At 43.4% G+C, this 19,386-nt stretch overlaps 1 protein-coding gene across 6 annotated transcripts; it reads right to left on the bottom strand.

Moving 5' to 3' along the window:
• Positions 1 to 1,052: 1,052 nt before the first annotated feature.
• Positions 1,053 to 19,245, bottom strand: HNRNPF (heterogeneous nuclear ribonucleoprotein F). 6 transcript variants are annotated; one of them, XM_016206982.2, is made up of 6 exons: positions 19,187 to 19,245; positions 18,806 to 18,874; positions 8,008 to 8,177; positions 7,089 to 7,233; positions 5,798 to 5,856; positions 1,053 to 2,962 (listed from the first exon to the last, which is right to left on the bottom strand). In XM_016206982.2, exon 6 carries the CDS (start codon positions 2,909 to 2,911, stop codon positions 1,667 to 1,669), a length of 1,245 nt encoding a protein of 414 aa, XP_016062468.1. In that variant the 5' UTR covers positions 2,912 to 2,962; positions 5,798 to 5,856; positions 7,089 to 7,233; positions 8,008 to 8,177; positions 18,806 to 18,874; positions 19,187 to 19,245; the 3' UTR covers positions 1,053 to 1,666. The 6 variants fall into 6 exon arrangements, with proteins under 6 accessions (XP_016062468.1, XP_016062465.1, XP_016062469.1 ...); XM_016206979.2 differs by lacking the exon at positions 8,008 to 8,177 and having other exon boundaries at positions 19,187 to 19,242; XM_016206983.2 differs by lacking the exon at positions 19,187 to 19,245 and having other exon boundaries at positions 18,806 to 19,079.
• Between the last annotated feature and the right edge of the window lie 141 nt (positions 19,246 to 19,386).

Raw genomic sequence — 19,386 nt, 5'->3', positions numbered from 1 at the left:
CTTGTTTTTAATAAACTCTTAGGCTTAACCATTTTCTCTGTAAATATTCTCTGAAATGAAGAGACTACATGATCTTTAAACTAGTGAAATTAGGAAACGTGGGCTACATTATATGGTCATTAAAGACAAATGAGAAAATAAACGGTAAAATTACCAGTAGCAGCTATCCAGCAAAGTTTTTCTCTTAAAAACAAACTCCATTTCAGGGCTTCAAGTACCTATTTGTTTGTATACTGGAAATAAATTTTAAGTTTTTTAAAAAATAAAAATCAACTCCATACACACTGGCTGGTAAGTAGCTCAGTTGGCTAGTGTTGTCCTGATATGCCAAGGTGGTGGGTTCAATTCCCCAGTCAGGGCATGTACAAGACTCAACCAATGAATGCACAAGTAAGTGGAATAAATCAATGTTTCTGCCTTCCTTTCTTAAGAAGAAGAAAGAAAAAAAATCAGTAAAAAAATAAACTCCATTCACATTTTAGAATCTTCGTTTTATTTAGTGCAGGTCATAAAGTTAAACGTGATGGTAATATGCCATGTGCAGAGCTGGCTGGAATTTGGATGCTACTTTACACTGCTAGGCAGATGACAATTTTGTAACAATCTTGGAGATATGTCTAAAACCTTAAGATTACGTGTATCCTGCAATAACCTGGAATTGCTAAACCAGGTCTGTACCCTATAGAAATAGCCATTAAATATGGGGGGGGGGAAAACTGTAGATCTCTAGGCTGAGAAATGGATGTGACTCTAGCATGTGAGGGACCAGCAGGGCTGAAGAACAGAGCACGAGTCATAGGAGGCTGGGACTGTGTGCTTCTACTTTCCTGCTTTCTGGGATGTGTTCCTAAGTCACCATTTCTACCACCCATATATACATAATACTTTCAAAAAGATTACTTTCGATTTAGCTTCCTAGTAAAAAGATAAGGAAAATCAGATTTGATGTGCTAAATTATTTTTAAATTCACACTGAAATAGTTATTTAAATGAATTCTCTTCAACCACCCAGTCGTTTTGCTACTTTTTGGTGAGTAGATAGTCTATGCCAGTCATTGTGAAAAAGTCTTTATTTTAAGAAAAAAGTTTAGTTAACAAAAAAATTTTTTTTAACAAATTTCACTTAGCAAAATACACCCAAAAGGAAATCACAGTAAAGAAAGCTTTAAGTCAAGGCCTCACCAATTCCTACAGTATTAGTAATGTGTCTCAATTTCCAAAACTAACTTTTAAAAAGCTTAAACTTAACCTAAGAGATTTTAAATGAAAATAAACTAGAATGAACAAACATGAGAAATGTTCCTTTGAGTTAGGGAATCTAGCACCTTGAGTTTCCCAAAAATCCATCTCCCCAATGTGTTCATGGTGATATGGTGTAAAAGATCCGTATTTGATGTACTTAAAACTACTTGAAGTCAGATAACATCACCCCCTGAAGGACACTATCAAAATATTGAAAAAAACTGAAAAGTTTTAGTTTACTCAATATCACATGCCAGAAGAAAGTTTGCATGAGAAAACACTGAAGAGGTAACTCTTTAATCCAGATTTCACAAACTCAATGGTGCAAAATGGGTCCCCACAGCTTCTTCTAAAGTAATAACTGCTTTTCACTGCTTGTTGGTTGCCTATGAAAATTTATAACAACTCAAATGCTCTACAAAATTTAGTCATATCCAGTCATGCTGTTCTGGCCACTGTAGCTAGCTCCGTAACAGCCACTCACAGATGGGCTCTCAAGGCCACTGTAAGTGGACTGGGCTGACACCCCCATGCCTTGCATCATCTGGCTGCTATATGCCCCATTGCTAGCCCCTGTTGTGGAATTCAAGAAAAGTTCTATGTATCTATGTTGCATGTTGGCCCTGTCTTTGGACATAGCTGCCACAGCTTCTTCATGAGTGGCAAACTCAACATCAGCTTCGCCCGTCACTCTTCCATCAGGGCCAATCTCAATATGGACTCTTACAGGGTTGAGAGGAGAAAAGAAGTTGTAAATGTCGTTCTCTGTGGCTTTGTATGGCAGCCCTCTCATGTGGACACAGTGTCCAGTGGTACTCTGGACAGTGAACTCGCCATCTCCATATCTGTGGTCATATACCCCAGAGAGACAGTAACTGAGGTCTCTTCCAAACAGGTCAGCACTAAAGCCATAGCCATCGCTGAGGCCACTGTACTCCTCATAGCCCCCATAGCCTGCACTGTAAGCACCAGACCTCATCCTCTCCAAGCCTGCCTGCTTGACAATGCCAATATACCTCCTGGCTGTGCCTGGACGGTCATAGGGCCCTGGCCGCTGTACAGACATGAACTTCAGAGGGGGATCCGAGTATGTTCTAACTTCTTCCTGACTGCTCTTGAACACTTCAATATACCTGTGCCCTATTCTCTCCTTGTGCTTCCCTAGAGCCTTCTCAGCTAACTCCTGTGAGGCAAACTGTACAAAGGCTTCCCCTGTAATCTTGCCCTCGGGGTCCACAGGCAATGTGATCCCATTTGGCACGATTTCCAACCCTGAGAAGAACTGAACAATTTCCTCCTTGGTGCATCCAAATGGGAGTCCTCGAAGCCGCACGAAGCCATCATTAGCGGTGTCAGCACTGTTTGGACCACTGTGCTTCAACACCCAATCCATCTCGGTTCTGTGGGACTTGAACACCTCAATGTATCGGTGTCCCATGCTTTCCCTGTCTTTTTTAAGGGCCATTTTCACGTCATCTTCTGATTCAAGTTCAACAAAAGCCTCACCACTCTGCCTGCCTTCTCTAGTGTAGATGAAATGAATGCCTGCGGACCCATCATGAATTATGCAGCCGGAGAGGAAATTCTGCACATCCTCAATAGAGCAGGACCAGGGCAGGCCACGAAGCTTGACCACAAAGCCTTCACCTCCCTCAGGGCCCAGCATCATGGACACTTGACAGGGCAGACTTCAAACAAGCCCAGCTGCTGCTTTTTGTGGCTGAAAAGAAAGCAAAAACTACATAATTTTCCCTTTCAAATGTATAACAAGAACATGCAGTAAATACAGTTTTCTCCCCCTTACAGAGAGGAAGGATAAGAGAAGTTGAAATGCCCAAAATACATTTGAGTTGAGATTCAGTCCCAGGTCTTTCAAAAAATGTACATATTTTCCAACAGACTGAGAAACAACTGGGGGTGGGTCTTTAAAAAAGGTAATTAGAATTTAGAGTAAAATTTGAAGAACAAAGTAGTGACCCGGAAGCTTCAATCAGTATCTCAAAATCTGTAAATTCTAATGGTCAATTACTCAAGTTCTAGAAGGGAAGACAAGAGAATCAACTCAGGCAACATTCAGAAATGGTAAGAGAACTCAACTAGAAGAAAACAGATGAGATGTATTACTGCATCACTAAAGTAAAAGGCAGGAGGCTAGTGTAACTTGGTGCACTGAACATAGGAATCTACATATTAGTCAGGTTAGACAAGAGCATTTTCTTGTTATATGTTTAATCCAGGTATTTGTCATGATGAAATTTGGTAGATTCTTCGACACTATAGAAGTAAAACAAGTGATGATCACAGACTACTGTAAACCACAATATAGAATAACATTTTCTTTGACACCGGGAGTCAGTGTTCTCTTTATAAGCAAAGCTGCAAGGATGTAAGACAGCAATGGTTTCCAGAGTCTAAGGATCATTTTCTTCTAGATTGTCAAATCAAACAAAATGAGTCAAGTGTGAGACCAAGGTGAAATCACATCCAGACAAGCAGACAAGTCCATCAACAGAATATTAGTTATGTGCACCTCAAACACAGAAATCAAATAAGCTTCTCAAGGTTCATATATAAATAAAAGTTTGACCCTGGCCAGGTGGTTCAGTGGTTAGAACACTGTTCCAATGTGTCAATGTTGCGGGTCTAATCCCCAGGTCAGGGCACATACAAGAACCAACCAATAAATGCATAAATAAGTGGAAGAACAAATTAATGTTTCTCTCTAAAAGTTTTTTAAAAATAACATTACATGATACACATTTTCTGCTACATTTTGTTGAAGGACTAGGAGGAAAAAGAACTCCTCCACATACAAGAGGGGTAAGAGTTGCCCTTCTCATAGGGTGTCATAAAGTGCAAATGGCATCTGGCACCCAGAGTTCAAGTCTTCTGAAGAGTAGGAATTGAACCATCTGATAGCAACATATGCATAAGAGACAAAAATATCGATAGAACTAAAAATTTATTTTTAGTGACCAATGTTCAAAATGGGTACATGTACTGATGTGGAAATTAAATGTTTCATGAAAAGTGTCATTTCACATCAAGTATAGATGCAGCCATTAAAATCAGTGGTAAGAGAGATAACTTTTCAAGAAATGTGGGCATGAGCAGAAAACAATAAAATAATAGAAACTTAGCTCAAATGAATCACAAAAGCATCTGATGGAATGAGTTATTTACAATATTAGTGCAAAATATGGACAAATATATATAAAAAGAATGTCTAAATTAATTTTTCTTTAAAAACCCAAAATTTATAAAAAATAGAAAGCATGATTAGGTAATTTAAGCTAAGGAAAAGCAAACTGGTAATAAATGTATGCAATACTCAACTGCACTAGTATTACAGAAAACAAATCACTGACAAGTTATGTTTCGAACCATAATTTTCATAACTTAAATATTCAATGTAATAAATAAATTTGAGGCCTTCTGCCTCAAATCCAACGAATTCATTATTCTCAGGTGATCCCATTCTCAACCCTAACCACACCCCTAAACCCTATCAGTAACTCTTGATGTCAACAATAAAGGCTTCTTACGGTTCTATATTCAGTCTGAGCTTGGCAAAGAATGAGCTGAATAATTCCTTCGTGGTATCAATGATCAAACTGTCATTTTCTTTCTGCATTGCCCTCATATTTCTAATTCCTATACCAATAGCCCATTCCAGGATACTTGGATCTGGTTTTTAAACTTCTCCAAGCATAATGGCTAGCTCATATTGCAACTCAATCTGCAGCTGAAGTGTTCCATGTTAAGGTGACTTTATGTCCCTCTCCCACTGCAAGTCTGCCGAGGTTTTCCACTAACATTGGAACACAAACCACAGGGCTAAGGGGTTCGAAGGTCTTGCAACTCTGGCCTGCAACACACTATCTACTAACTCATACCACCCCACCATTTTAAAATCTCCTGTTTATTCCCATGCCTGAAATGTGCCAGGCTCTTTGCTCCCTTGGATCTGACACACATGGTAATTCTCTCCAAATGCATTCCTTCCAACCTTCAGTCTAGCTAAATCCTACATTATAATCTTTAAAGCCTCAGCTCAAATATGCCACAGTTCCAAAAGATCTTCCCCCTGCTACAAACTAAATCTTATTATTCTATGCTACCATAGCATGCTTGCTGTGTTTAAAAGATATCTTCAAAACTGCATTGGAAGCCTGAGGGGACAGACTGTCAGCTCTGTGGGTCACTGTTGCCCCACCCCCAGGCACAGCAGGTTTAAGATTAGCAAGGGATTAACTGAAGACTACGTGGGGGAGGGTCAATATCTTCCTCTAGAATATGGCAGCCCAGTTAGGCCAAGAAAGACACGCAGGAAGCATAAAAAAGAACACACATTTCGTAAGTATTATTTATGCAATTAAACACCACAAAAAACTAAAATATTTTCACTTTTGCTTTCAGAATCCTCTATATTTAGATTCTTTGCAGAGACTTACAGTACTTAGGACAAAAATTTAAATCTCACATTCTTAAGAAAATTTTCTACTTGAATATAACACAGATATGAACAGAAATTACTTTTCTTAAAATAGCTCACCTTAAAGAACAAGGGGGGATGCCCACAGCCGGAGACACTCCTGGTAGGTGCGAATTGTCCTAAAAAAGAGCAATATGGCCATCTAGCCTCAGTGTCCAAGCACTCACCAGAGCAACCTGAGGTGGTGGTTCTGGTGCTAGGTGCTGCCTTCCTTAGAGAAACAAAGCAGGGCTGGGGCTTGCCCTCAAGCATTTAGAAGATTTACCTCTTCTTAGTGTAATACAGAAGATAACTGCAAGGGAACTCCCACTTGCCCCGAAGAGACAACTCAAGTCCCAAGTTTCTATACAGAAAACTTTAATCACAGTAAGAAAATTTAAATATTGAGAGCAGGTGGGGGTGGGGCAAGACCAGAGCCTGAGCAGGGGGCAGCCTATTTTCACTGGGATGGACCCCAGAGAAAGTTTGCTAGAAATCCAACAACAGGGATTGTAATTTACAAACATCCTCGGTGGCAAGGTGGAGACACTCAAGGCTTTCTTTCCCAGTTTTACTAGATTAACTTCACTTCCCGTGACCTAACATTAACCTTTTAATTAACTAAGGATAAGGGGAAGAAACGCTGAATGACATATGCTTTCAACAGGAAAAACAGCGTTACTACCATCGCTCCAAGTCACGCGATAAGGCTGTACCCAAAGGCCTAACTATTTGCTTAAGTATAGGGAATACGTCTGAAAACTAAGCTACATTGTTAGTTTTAGAAACAAAGAACTGGGAAAGTGAATTTCGCTGAGCGTGTTGCCTTATTATTTGCCCTGCCTTACTAGGCCCCTGTGATTATTACGTTAGGCACTATTGGGAAGGAAACCCCGCATAAATGTAAACTGTTATTTAAAACGCTATATCCGGGGCCGAAGAGAGTCTGCGTTTCTAACAGGCTGCCGGACTCCCGCGAGGCTCTCCCGAACGGGCTTCCCTCACGCTACTGGTTAGACGGGATTGAATTCGGATTCAAGCAGATCCAATCAAGATAAACTGGGTGGCGCCCTCGCGGACCCGGCTGATTAGGCTTATCCGTGGAGTAAACAGGGCGGCTTAAACCGCACCTCCCAGCTTCTCGAAGGTTCCGGGCCGGGAACGCGGCCCGCCGTCAGTCCTGTTCCGGCGAGACCCGAAGAGCACTTTCGCCCTCATTTGTAAACGAGTTTTAACCTGCAGCTGGCAGCACACACAGCCAGGTTGTCCCGGACGCCTTAATTACTCGCAAAGTTCTATTTCTAAGCCCCAGCCCGCGGCAGACACCGCCTCAGGGTCACACGGTTGGTTGGCTTTTTGCTTTAAGACTTACCGCTGACGGGAGCAGGGCCGATGTCTATTTTCATCAAGCGAGCGCGGTCTACAGCCAAGGACCCCAATTCCACCCGACGCTTAAAAACGCAGAGGGCTCTGGGGAAACTCCAGGTGCATCTCCTGTTGTTAACCTGAAATTGAAACTGCCCGGTTGCGAGTACGTTAGTGCGAGGCTGAAGCGCCAGCCGCCAGGGGCGCGTCGGAGCGATTTCGGCGGGAAGCGTAACCGCGGCCCCGGACGTGGAGCTCCCGGAGCCCACGGGCACCGGAACCAGGAACAGGAGTTCGCTCCGCCTTCACCTGCCGCCCCGACCGCCTCCGTCAGCCCAGCAGCGAGTAACGCCGGACCCCAGGGCGCCCCCTCCAGAGCATGGGCGGGGTCAACGGCCGCTTCCGGGGCGGAGCGAGCTGCGCGCGGGGGAGCGAGCGGGCGGCGGAAGGGGGGGAGCGGGCGGAGAACCGCTCACCCGGACCCGCGGGGGTGGGGGTGGGGGTAAGAGGGCACAAGGCCTCACGGCTTCCCGGGCCCGGCGGAGCGAGGGGAGCCCGCGGGTCAAGGGGCTTACGGGAACGCCGAGAGGAAGTTCTCTGCCCGCTGAGGGAAGAGTTCTCCCGCCGGCTTGCCCGGGTCTCGAAGAGGGGGGCCGAGGAGGCGGAGCTCCCTATCAAGGGGGGCTCCCTACGACCGCCGAGAGTTCCCGGGACCCGCAGGGAGCCGGTGGCTTCCAGGGCTAGGGCGGAGCTCCCGCGCCGGGGGACTTCCTGGGGCGGGGGTGGGGGTGGGGGAAAGTTCCTGGGGCAGCGGGGGCAAGAAAGAAAAGGGGGGCACGGTCGGAGAGTGGGGAGGTGGGGAAGAGTTGCCCCAAACGCGGGGCTGGGGGAGGCGGGCGGGGGGTCGTCCGCTCGCGGCGGCTCACCACGACTGGCCTGGATCCGGAGTCCGGAAGGCCGGCGCGGCGCGCGGGGCTGCGTCCCGTAGGCTGAGGCCGCGTGACTGGGAGGGCGGCGAGCCGGACGTGGGTCACGGGGTGTAAAGGAGGAAGTGCCACCGACGGGCCCGCCAAGATGTCACCAATGGAAACGCGTCCTGCAGGTGCGGCCCCGCAGCCCGCGCGGTTGGCCAAGGCAGGAAGTGGGAGGAGGGAAGAAAAGCAACGAGGAAGACTTTTCTGAGTTCACAGGAAAGGTGCCAGTGTGGGGAAAAGTCCAGAGTACCAGCGGGGAGGGCGGGCAAGGTTATGTGGAAGGAGAAACCGTAAAACTTAAAGGAAAAAACCCATCTTTGAAGGCAGGAAGAATTTAGAATGGGAACTAGTGGGTATAGAGGAACAAGAGCACCTTCTTTTGTAGATCTGACCAGACTCGTCAATAGTTTGCAATTTTTAAAAGATTAATTTTAAAACACAGAACTATATACCTAACAAGCAATTACATTTCATGAACCTCTAAATCCTAATTTATATAAACACACTAGAAAACAATTACAAGGCAACTGCAGTAATGTAAGCAGTGACTTAGTTATTTTATATCAGGAATTATAAACTGTAACTGAAAAGACAAATGAGCCAACCCTTCAACAAACCATGAATAAAATTAAGAGTTTCATCAAGGACATATCTGGATCTTGATTTAAGCAAACTGGTAAACATTTATGGGACAATTTAAGAGATATTTGAACAATGACTAGAAATTAGCTTTTAAAGGATATTATTTTAGGTATGACAGAATTGTTATGTTTAGAAACAAAAGATTACTACTTAGAAATGCATTTTGAAGTATTTGTGGATGAAATGGTGTGTTGGCTGGGGTTTGCTTCAAAATTATCTAAGTAGATGGGGAATGTAGAGAAAAACTGTCCCTAACTGGTTAACTGTTGAAGCTGGGTGATAGGATTCAAAATCTAGCCATCCCATGGAAAGTGAGAGACACTAAAAACTCACACCTTCAACATAAGGTAGAACAATCTGAAAAAGTCTGTGCAAAGAATATGTCTACAGAAATGGGTACCTTGACTGCTTCGCAAGCATTTATTTCGCTTCTTAAAATCCTCTTCAAAGTATATATTTGGTGGTTTATATGACTGGCATGCATTTTCTCATTTACTGTATTTGAATGTATTTGTTACAGTTAAGTAGTTTGTACACGAGTCTTCTTGGCTTAACTGGTTGGTGACACCAGCAAGACGAGTGTTAATAATTGATCAGTCACGATAATGGTTCCTGCCAGTGAAGGAACAACAAGTACAGAATACACCAGGTAGCCTGCTGTGCGCTAAGACAGAAGGCACCTGAAAAGACTTGCAATAACCAACAATGGTTTGGTATTTTTGGACTTGATTTAAAGGCCAATGGGAAGTAATGTAATTGTTTCAAAATATATAATGCATTACAAAATGCATTCTGTGTTTTGCTTTCAACTGAACAGTCCAGCTGCTGTCTGGAAAGTGAATGGTGAGAACAGATGCATGGGAAGGAATTAGACAAGTTTAGGAAGAACTAATGGTACCCTGCAACAGAAACATTGTGGAAATTGAAAAATGTGAATGGATTTGAGTGATGTGCAGTAGATAAAATTAACCAAACTAGAGTCACTCATTAACTCAGATATATTGTGCACTTACAAGAAGCAGGTCCACAGAACAGTAAACAGTAAAAATAAAGGAATTAATTTTTAGAAATTCACTCTGACGTATTTGTGGATGAAACAGTGTGATGGCTGAGACTTGCTTCAAAATTATCTGAGTGAAGTACAGGGGGGATGTAGAGAACTGTCCATAATTGGTAATCATTGGATCTGGGTGATAGGATTCAAAATCTAGCCCTTCCATGGAAAGTGAGAAACAGACAAAGAAATGTCTAATGACAAATTCTGAGATAAACAAAAACTAGAAAATGAGAATTTACATTGGTCTTCTGAAGAAGTGACATTTAAACAGACCAGAAGCAATGCAGAGGAAGGAACATGAAACTCCATTCCATCCCCCAATCCCTGGCCCCAACAGCTAAGGTTTCAAAGTAGAAGTCAGAAGACAGTATTCTTTTATTCCTTTGCATATTACCCTTCTTATTCTCCCTGATGTTTGTTCAAATTCTTTATAATGCAACCCTTTGCCAACATGTTTTGGTGTTGTATAAATATTTTTATTTTGTGGAAAATCCTTTTAATCTTTATATTCCGTTCTTATTAAACCCACAAGAGAATTTTAGATACATTTCTGCTGCTCATATTTGTTTTCCACTTGAGCAGATAGTTATGAAAAAGCAGCAATTCCCTCTCATGGGATAGTATGTGAGCAGAACCCAGACCCCTCTCTGTTATGTTTTCGGGCTCTACTACAAATTACATTGGAAACGTCAAAAGTCTCTTCCAACCCAGCAATTTTATAAAGTCTCAATTTAGTTGCTTTTAAATATTTCTTGCTGTCAGGAATTAACTTGAGAATATGATGCAGGTCTGGACCAACTTCTAAAAAAAAAAAAAAAGTACCGACACACTGTTACATACCTAAATTTCCAAGGGGCTCATGCCCCCAAAGTGTGAGAACTCTTACCTAATTTGCACATGACAAGTTCAAGACACTGTGCTACCTAAGGGAGAAGGTGTAGATGGATCATGAAATACATTAATATTTTAAGTGTTTATTGCTATTACTACATTTTTATCCATCAAAGGGGTATGTCATGATCTATAAGCAACAGGAAAGCTGTTTTCTATTATCTTTAACAATAGACCCTTTAGTTTCTTAGTATAGCTAAGTCTGGGGTAATACACTGTTTTTCCTCAGTATTCATATTTCTCAAAAGCTGTGTTAACTAAAAAGCAAAAACAGTATAATGTGATGTCAGGTAAATAACATCTATGATGCTTAAGGGACAAATTTTTATCCAACAGAACAAGCAACCATTGCTCTCTCTCCATTTTTAAATTTCAGTAATTTTAACTCTAATGAGCTATTTTACATTTTTTCATACTAACTCCTAAAATCCTGTGTGTATTTATACTTATAGCCCTTATCAATTTGACTAATACATTTCAAATGCTTAGTAGCGACCTGTTGCTTGTACCTACCATATTCGACATTGATCTATACCAGCGACTTTCAACCTTTTCATCTCATGGCACACAAACTGATTTTTAAAAATAGGTATAATTTTGATTCATTCACAGCAGACAGCTATTGTTGTTTTGGCTGTCATTTTTTTATTTGACAATCTAAGGCAAAAGAAGTCAGTACCCCTGACTAAATATAGTCAGGTATTGCATGTTTTAAAAATTCTTGTGGCACACAGGTTGAAAATCACTGATCTAATGTTACTGATTTCATTTTGTAGGTGACTCTAAAGTTACAACAGAGAAAAATACATGTATTGGGTGGTCTTCATAAAAAGAAACACTGCTGCCCAGGTGTGGCTCAGTTGGTTGGAGCACAATCCTATACACTGAAAGGTCACAGGTTCGATTCCCAGTTGGTAGGTTGAGGCAACCGATCGATGCTTCTCTCTCACATACATGTTTCTCTCTCCTCTCTAAAATCAGTAAAGAGGAAGACTACTGTTAGACTCCCCTTGCTAAAGATAAAATCTATTTTCAATTGAGGGGGAAATTTCATCATCTGTACTAATTGGGAGTGTTCTCCCCACAGTAGAAAATATGATTGGGGGGTGAGGTGGATTTTTACTAAAGAAAATAATCTCCCAATTACCCCCCCCCCCCCAACTTTCTGTAGCTCTCTCCCCTGAAGCAAGCAGACCTGGGGTGGGCAAGCAGTCTGATTCTGGACCTGGGCTAAAGGCCTCAGGAGGGCAGTGGGTTACACTTGTGGTCTCCACAGGGACCTCTGCAGTACATGCCCACAGCCTCCTTAAGAAGGTGTCCTTCAGGGGCCTAGAGCTTCCTCCTGGGGCTCCATGGAGAGCTGACACCTTGTAAGGTCCCATGCAGCTGCCACAGGAGTGGAGACCACTGTAGCACCTTGTGCTCAATGTTCGCTGTTCAGGGATCACAGCACACTATCCGTGAGAGTGGAGAACAGAGCTAAGAAGAGGAAAGGAACATGACAATGTCCTTGAGGGGCTTCCAGCACCCGGAGAGAATACAACACACAGGGAAACAGCTCAGACAGTGGTTTTCAGAGAACAAGTGCTGGGCAAAACCATATTTTAACAGAAAAAAACGAGCACTTTCAGATACTCAATTACAGAATTAAACTTTTTAATACTAAAAACTGAGCTTCAAATTTAAAAGTCAGTAATAAGTTGAAAAAAAGGACAGTGGCCTGAAAACCAAATGAAGAAATATCTCCCCCTAGCCTTGTGGCTCGGTTGGGTGTCATCCCATGCACCAGGGGGTTGCTGGTTTGATTCCTGGTCAAGGGCAGTTATATTTAAATATAAAATAAAAATATCAAAGAAAAGAAGTAGAAACAATAAGGGGGGAAGATATGAAATTTGGAGGACATAAGATATAACACAGGACTGGAGAAATAACACGTGAATAACAAATTCAGGAGATAAAGACACAAATGGAGGCAAGAGAACAGATAAAAAATAGAAGGAAATTTTCCTGGCTTAATGATAAACTACAGTTTATCATTGGCCGGGTAGCTCAGTTAGTTAGAGCATCATCCCCATAAGCAAAGATTGTGGGTTCAGTCCCCAGGCAGGGCACATACAAGCAGCAACCAATGAATGCATCAGTAAGTAGAACAACAAATCGATCTCTTTTTCCCTCTCAAAATCATTTTTTTATTAAAAAGGATAAATTATGTAGTTCCCAGCAAACATTTTAAAGGCACATGTTGCTAAAAATCCTAAAATTAAACTACAGAAAAAATTGCTTTGGAAAAAGAACAAGTTAGGCAAAAAGAATAAAAATATGGTAGCCATTAGCCACATGCGGCTACTGAGCACTTGAAATGTGTCAAGTACAAATTGAGGTCTGCTGTGCAAGTATTAAAATGCACACTGAGTTGCAAAGATTAGAACAAGAATGTAAAATCTCTCCATTTTAAAATCCTTGTTACGTGCTGAAACATTTGGAGTGTACTGAGTTAATCAGAACCTATTAAAATGCACTAAATTAGAATAAGAGAGGTAAGGATCTGAAATACTCATGCTGGGCGAGGGTCTTTGAAAACAAAGAGGTGCGCTATCGGGGAACCTAGAAGGAGTTCAGACTTCATCCTAGTATTCCATTCCCACCCCCGCTTAAAAATTGTTTACCTATTGATTTTAGAGAAGGGGGTGGGGGAGAAAACATTGATTTTGTTGTTCCGCTTATTTACGCATTCACTGGTTGATTTTTTAAAAAAAATATATCTTTATTGATTTCAGAGAGAGGGAGAGGGAGAGATAGAAATATCAACGATGAGAGAGTCATTGATTGGCTGCTGCCCGCAACCTGGGCCATGTGCCCTGACCGGGAATCGAACCCAGATCTCCTGGATCCTAGGTTGATGCTAACCGCTGAGCCACGCCCGGCTGGGCACTATTGATTCTTATACATGCCCTGACCAGGGACTGAATCCACAACCTTGGCATATCAGGACAATGCTCTAACAAACTGCACTACCTGGCCAGGGCTCCCCACCCTCTCCTTTTAATTATCACTTTCTAGGTCCTGTTTAAGAGAACCTTTTCCTAAGCCCAAGGCCACACAGATTTTTTTCACCTTATAAAGCTCTGTTTGTATCTGTATTTTCACATTTTGATCTACAATTAACCTGGAACTGATTTTCCATTTCCAAGAGTTTTAGAATTGGCTTAACAAGTTACACAGGCTAATTTCAGCCATGAACTCAGAAGAAAAAAAACCCTAAAGCCAACCAAATCCAGCAATACACAAAGCAATACTACATCATGACCACGTTGGGTTTATTCCAGGAATGCAACTGTAGTTCATCATGTCAAAGTTAATCGTCACTGAAATTTGTCACACTAACATATTAATGAAGGCAAAATATTAGTTAACTAAGAATTTTTCATGTTTTATGAGAAATACTAAGAAATATCCTAAATAATAAAAAGAAAAATAGAAAATAGATAAACCTTTCTATCAATTGAGAATAGGGAAAATTTTCCTGACCATGTCTCAAAAACCAGGATATGGGGAAAATACCATAAATTCTGATTACATTAAAAAGCCTCGCCTCCTATGCATGGCCAAAAACACTATTAAGCTAAGCAAAAATACCAATGATAAAATGGGATAGATATTTGCAATTTATTTCCCAAGTGTTATTAATAAACAGCCTCTAAAAAGACACAAAATGTCCAACAACCCAAACGAACAAAAAGAGCTTAAACATGAAAAGATGATGCTCAACCTCACCCATGTAAAATAAACTAAAATTTTAAATAACATTTAAAATACCTATCATAGTGGGAATAATACAGAAGTTTGCTAACATGTTTCCTTGGCAAGGCTGTAGATAAGCAGGCTGTAGATAAGCAGGCACTCTCAAATACTGTTTGTGGAAATATTAAATGGTTCAACCCCTATGGTCAAAAAAGGGAAAAGCCACCTTTTTTCCCAAAGGCTATTCACTGCAGCACTATTTTCAACAGAAAAAGACTAGAAACAGCCAAATTACCCATCACTAGAGGTCCAGTTGATAAACTTTAGTGGATCCACTTAATGAAGTATTTATTATTATACCTTAAACCACGGAAGCCAAGAACCAATTTGAAGGGCTCCCACTGGCCAAAACTTGGATAATTTGAGCAAAGAGAATAAAACCTACTGTGGATTAAAACACTATATGTTTAACATATATGCTATATGTCAAAATTCATGAACTCATAATGGTACCAGAAAAACTGTCTTTGGTACATGCTAGGGATTCAGTTCATTATGTTGCATATTGATAAACATAAGGAAGGAATAAAAAAATGTAACCTGCCTTTCCCTGGTCGGGTAGCCCAGTTGGTTGTCCTGATACTCCAAGGTTGCAGTTTGATTCCAGGCCAGGGCACATATAAGAATCAACCAATGAATAAGTGGAACAACAAATCAACGTTTCTCTCTTTCCTCCTTTCGGCTGCCTCTAAAATCAATAAATTTAAAAAAACAAATAAACCTGCCTTTTATAAAGTACATCTTAGAGTAATCAAATGATTAACACAGAAATTTCCTTTCTATAGAAGTATTCCTAATAAATGAGAAAAAATACTTAAAATATCAACTAATTGCCGGGCCAGGCGTGGCTCAGCGGTTGAGCATCGACCTGGGACCCAGGTGATCAGGGTTCCATTCCCCGTCAGGGCACATGCCCGGGTTGTGGGCCCGATCAATGAATGTCTCATCATTGATGTTTCTATCTCTCTCTCTCCCTTTCCTTTCCTCTCTCTGGAATCAATAAAAGATATATTTAAAAAAAAAAAAACAAAACTAATTTGGAAACATTAACAAAACAATGGATCTAGGGAATGATCTCTGGCTGCTAACATCACAAAAGGGGCACACCAACCAATAGGTGCCCTCTGGCAGAAGTATACACCACCTCAAATGAAAAGTTATTTTCCACAAAAATATCTCAACCGAATCAGAACAGCCTTTAGAGGTAAATACCATTTCACAGGAAATGCAGAGTACAGAGATTCAAGCACTACCACAGGAATGCAATCAGAAAAACCCAGAGTGAGTTAAGACCTCTACATGACACACAACCTGATTTGTTCAACAAAGAAGAATCTTGTAAGAATGGAGAACCACCTATATCTAGATGGTTACTAATAAGGCAGTCACTTATCACACTTGAAACTTGGCTGGCACAAACTGAGGTGGCTGTAAATAATAAAGTACACACTTAGTTTGAAAAAAGCATGAAAAATGTAATTTAAAAATATAATAAATGAATATTTTAGATATATATTAGGTTAAACTAAATTATTACATATGTGGCTTGCATTTTATTTCTATTGCAAAACACTGCTCTGGATTACAACATAATTTAAGAGATATAGCCCTGGCCAGTGTGCTCAGTTGGATGGATGTTGTCCTGTGCAGCTGAAAGTTGCTGGTTCGATTCTGGTCAGGGCAAATGCCGTATAGTGGGTGTGGGCTCGATCCCTGGTAGGAGGCATGCAGGAGGCAGCTGATCCATGTTTCGCTCTCACATTGATGTTTCTCTCTCTCTTCTCTCTCTCAAATCAATGAAAACATATCCTTGGGTGAGGATTTTTTTTAAATGACATTAAAAAAGATAATCTACCAAATATAAGGTGTGACCTTATTTGGATACCAATTCAAACCCAGCAGCTGTATAAAAATATTTATTAAACAATTAGGTATATTTGAACACTGGGTATTTGTTGATATCAAGGAATTATTATTTCTCTAGGTGTGATGGTATTGTGGTTATAAAGATCCTTAGAAATACAAGCTGAAATATGAATAAAAATCTTATTATGTCTGGGATGTGCTATAAAATAAGAGAGGCTGGTCTTAGCTGATCCTGGTTTTCCCTCTGTCCTGCCTTTTGTCTTCCACAACTACCCTGGTTCAGGACAACCAGATGGGGGCAGAGGCCCTGGCAGGGAATGGCTGTCTGTCAGAAAGTTCAGAAAGATCTAAGTGCCAGGCCCAACTGTGTTACTGAGCAAATGACTTCTTGTCTCCTGGTGTCCATTTTCTCATCTGTAAAACGAGGAGAATACCAATACCCCCTTTATAGCCTGGCCATGAACATGTGATTAGAAAATGTTATAAAACACCTAGCTCTGTGCATGACCCAGTAAGGGTGAATTAATGTGGTTTTTACAAAGAGTAAGTGCCAGAGCTCATATTGAGGGGAAGTTGGCAGGAAGTTACCTCTGTGGAAGGGGGCCCCCTCCCATTTATGCAGCCCCTCCAGGCACCTACCCTGATGGGCACCCTGTCTCCACACTCTCCTTCACAGTTTTGGCCATAAACAAGGAGTAACTCTTCTATTTAATCAATATTTTCCCTTAAGTCAATTCGAATTTTTACTTGTTTAATGGGAGCTTTGTAACTAGACTCTTAAGTGAAAACCAGTCACTTGTCAGTTAAAAAACTAAAATAAAATAAAAAGGAGACTAACATGGAAATAACAAACCTAATCAATTTACAGAAATGCATACAGGAGCACGAGATTCCCAAAGCAAAGGATGGACTCCCCTAACATTAGTGATAGAGCAGTCTCTCCCAATATTCACTTATTTTAAAATGAAAAAATCTCATCTAGAAATAAGCACTGAAAACACCAATTTTCACCGACAGACCCTAATATATTTTTTGTCTATCCGGCGGAGAGCCCAAAGTATTTTCATTACTGGAAATTCAGCAACAAATAATTAACTTTTAAAAACGTGACTAAAAGTAACAGTGAGAATTACATTAAGATCGGTAGTTTCGATGGCGTTCTGAATTAAAAGATTATTTCCAGCTTTCAAAATTCTCCTAGCTCCACCCGGTTCAGGACACACAAGGGCCGCCCCTAACCTCAGGGGCTTCTGCCCCGACCTCCCACCCCCGCCGACCAGCCCAGAGCCGGGAGCCCAGAAGCCGCCGCGCCGCCCTCCGCTCGCGGGTCCCCCCACGCTACGCACTCGGCCCGCAGGGGCAGGCGAGAGGCCCGGCGCGCCGCGAACAGTAGTGAGCAAAGAGGGAAGCACGTTCGTTTGTCCTCGGGCCTTCAAGGGAAGGAAACTGCTGCGAAGGGCGTCCTGCGTGACACAGGCTGCGACAGGCCGGGGCCGCCCGGACGCGGGGCAGCACTCTCGCAGGCGCCCAGGGAAGGAGCGGGGGTGGGGGGATGGGGGGGCTCTTCGGGCTTGTGACCGCCCAACGTTTATATAAAGAAACCAGGGTAGGTCGGGACCCCTCTACTGCCTGGCGTCACCGGGGCCACCTTCAGTGAACCCCGCGGGGCACGGGAGGCAAAGGGCACAGCGCGAGCGCCGAGAGCGTCCAGAACTTTCTGAGGCGCAGTCAAGAATCAGCAAATATATCCAAAGATACAAAGAAGTGAAAGACAAGGAAAAAGAAACTACCGATTAGTCAAGCTCGCTCAGAAAAAGTGGCCACCAGGTAAAGACGAGAACCAAAGAGCCAGCCAAAATGCAGACAATACCTCTCAGGGCAGGAGACGAACGCAGGCAGGCGCTCCGGACACACACGCAGCACGAAAAGGAAGAAAGGCCGCAGAGACCGAAAGTGCAGGCCCGACGAGCGGGAACGTGGGAGGGGGCGGAGTCAGTCCCAGCCCTTCTTGGGCAACTCCCTAGCGCTTCCAGCCACGTGGAGGTACAGCTTTCATTTTAAAATAAACTTCTCTGACGGTCGCCCGGTCCCCTTACCTTACTTCTGGCAGGGGCGCTCGGCCTCTGCTCCCGCTGGAGTCCGCACGAGGCCCTGCCCTTCCGGACCCCAAACCTCACCCCGAATATAAGACCCTTGACCTCAGGCCCACTTCTCCCAACCCCAAACCTCAGCCCCGCCACCCCCACCCCAGTGGGCTCAGTCCTGGGTGGGTATCTCCGTGTGCGGCCCTGAATCTCAGACCCCGCCTAATTAGGCCCTTCGCACCCCACCAGCAGGAGGCCCCGTCCCAGATCGGTGCCCGGTGTGCTCAGATCCTGCCTCCCCGGACCCCAAATCTCAACTCCGCCACCCTACCCCCAGGGGGCCCTATTCCCAGTCGGTCCCAGGTGTGCGACCCTCGGCCTCGGACCTTCCGCTCGTCCCACTCCTCACCTCAGGCTCCAAGTCGTCCACGCTCCCGCTCTACTTCACATCCGGCGCCTCCGTCGTCCCTCTGAACACCTAGAGGAGGGTGGAACGCGGGGGACTTGGCAGTTGCAGATGAGGCAGTTGAGGCTTGTTTACCATCACCATGGAAACCCCTGGCTGCGCGCCCTGGGCGGGGCTTCCAGGTCAGGAGCGCGACAGGCCCGAGTCCACAATTCGCGCCCGTTGTGCGCACGCAGCGCTTCAAACGCTGCTGCTCTAGGCGTCCAAGCCCCCTGCTCGGCCCCGCTCCCCAACACCCGGGAGTAGCAGCCCCAGGAACCCGCGCCCCCACCCCGCTCCTGACTGCTGGTGCGAGCCCTGCTCGGTTTCCCCAAGGAACCCCACCTTTTCCAGGAGGACGCGACGCAGTCCTACTTCCACCAGGGAACCGGAAGGACGCAAAGACAGCCGCGGGGCGGGGCCTCCACGGCTGGCTTCCGGGAACTCGACCTCGAGGCGCCATTATGTCGCTCCCTAAGCGGAGCCGGGGATTGGTCAGCCAGGCGGAGGGCGGGGCCTGCGGAGGGGGCGGTGCGCGGAGGCGA

Source organism: Miniopterus natalensis, chromosome 14 (genome assembly GCF_054644295.1).
Source record: "Miniopterus natalensis isolate mMinNat1 chromosome 14, mMinNat1.hap1, whole genome shotgun sequence".
Classification (NCBI taxonomy): Eukaryota; Metazoa; Chordata; class Mammalia; order Chiroptera; family Miniopteridae; genus Miniopterus; species Miniopterus natalensis.
The sequence above is the reverse complement of the archived record's forward strand: the minus strand, read 5'-3'. Positions and strand labels throughout refer to the sequence as shown.

Excerpts from the sequence above, each read along its gene's own strand:
- HNRNPF (XM_016206982.2), bottom strand. The coding sequence starts at position 2,911 with ATGATGCTGGGCCCTGAGGGAGGTGAAGGCTTTGTGGTCAAGCTTCGT.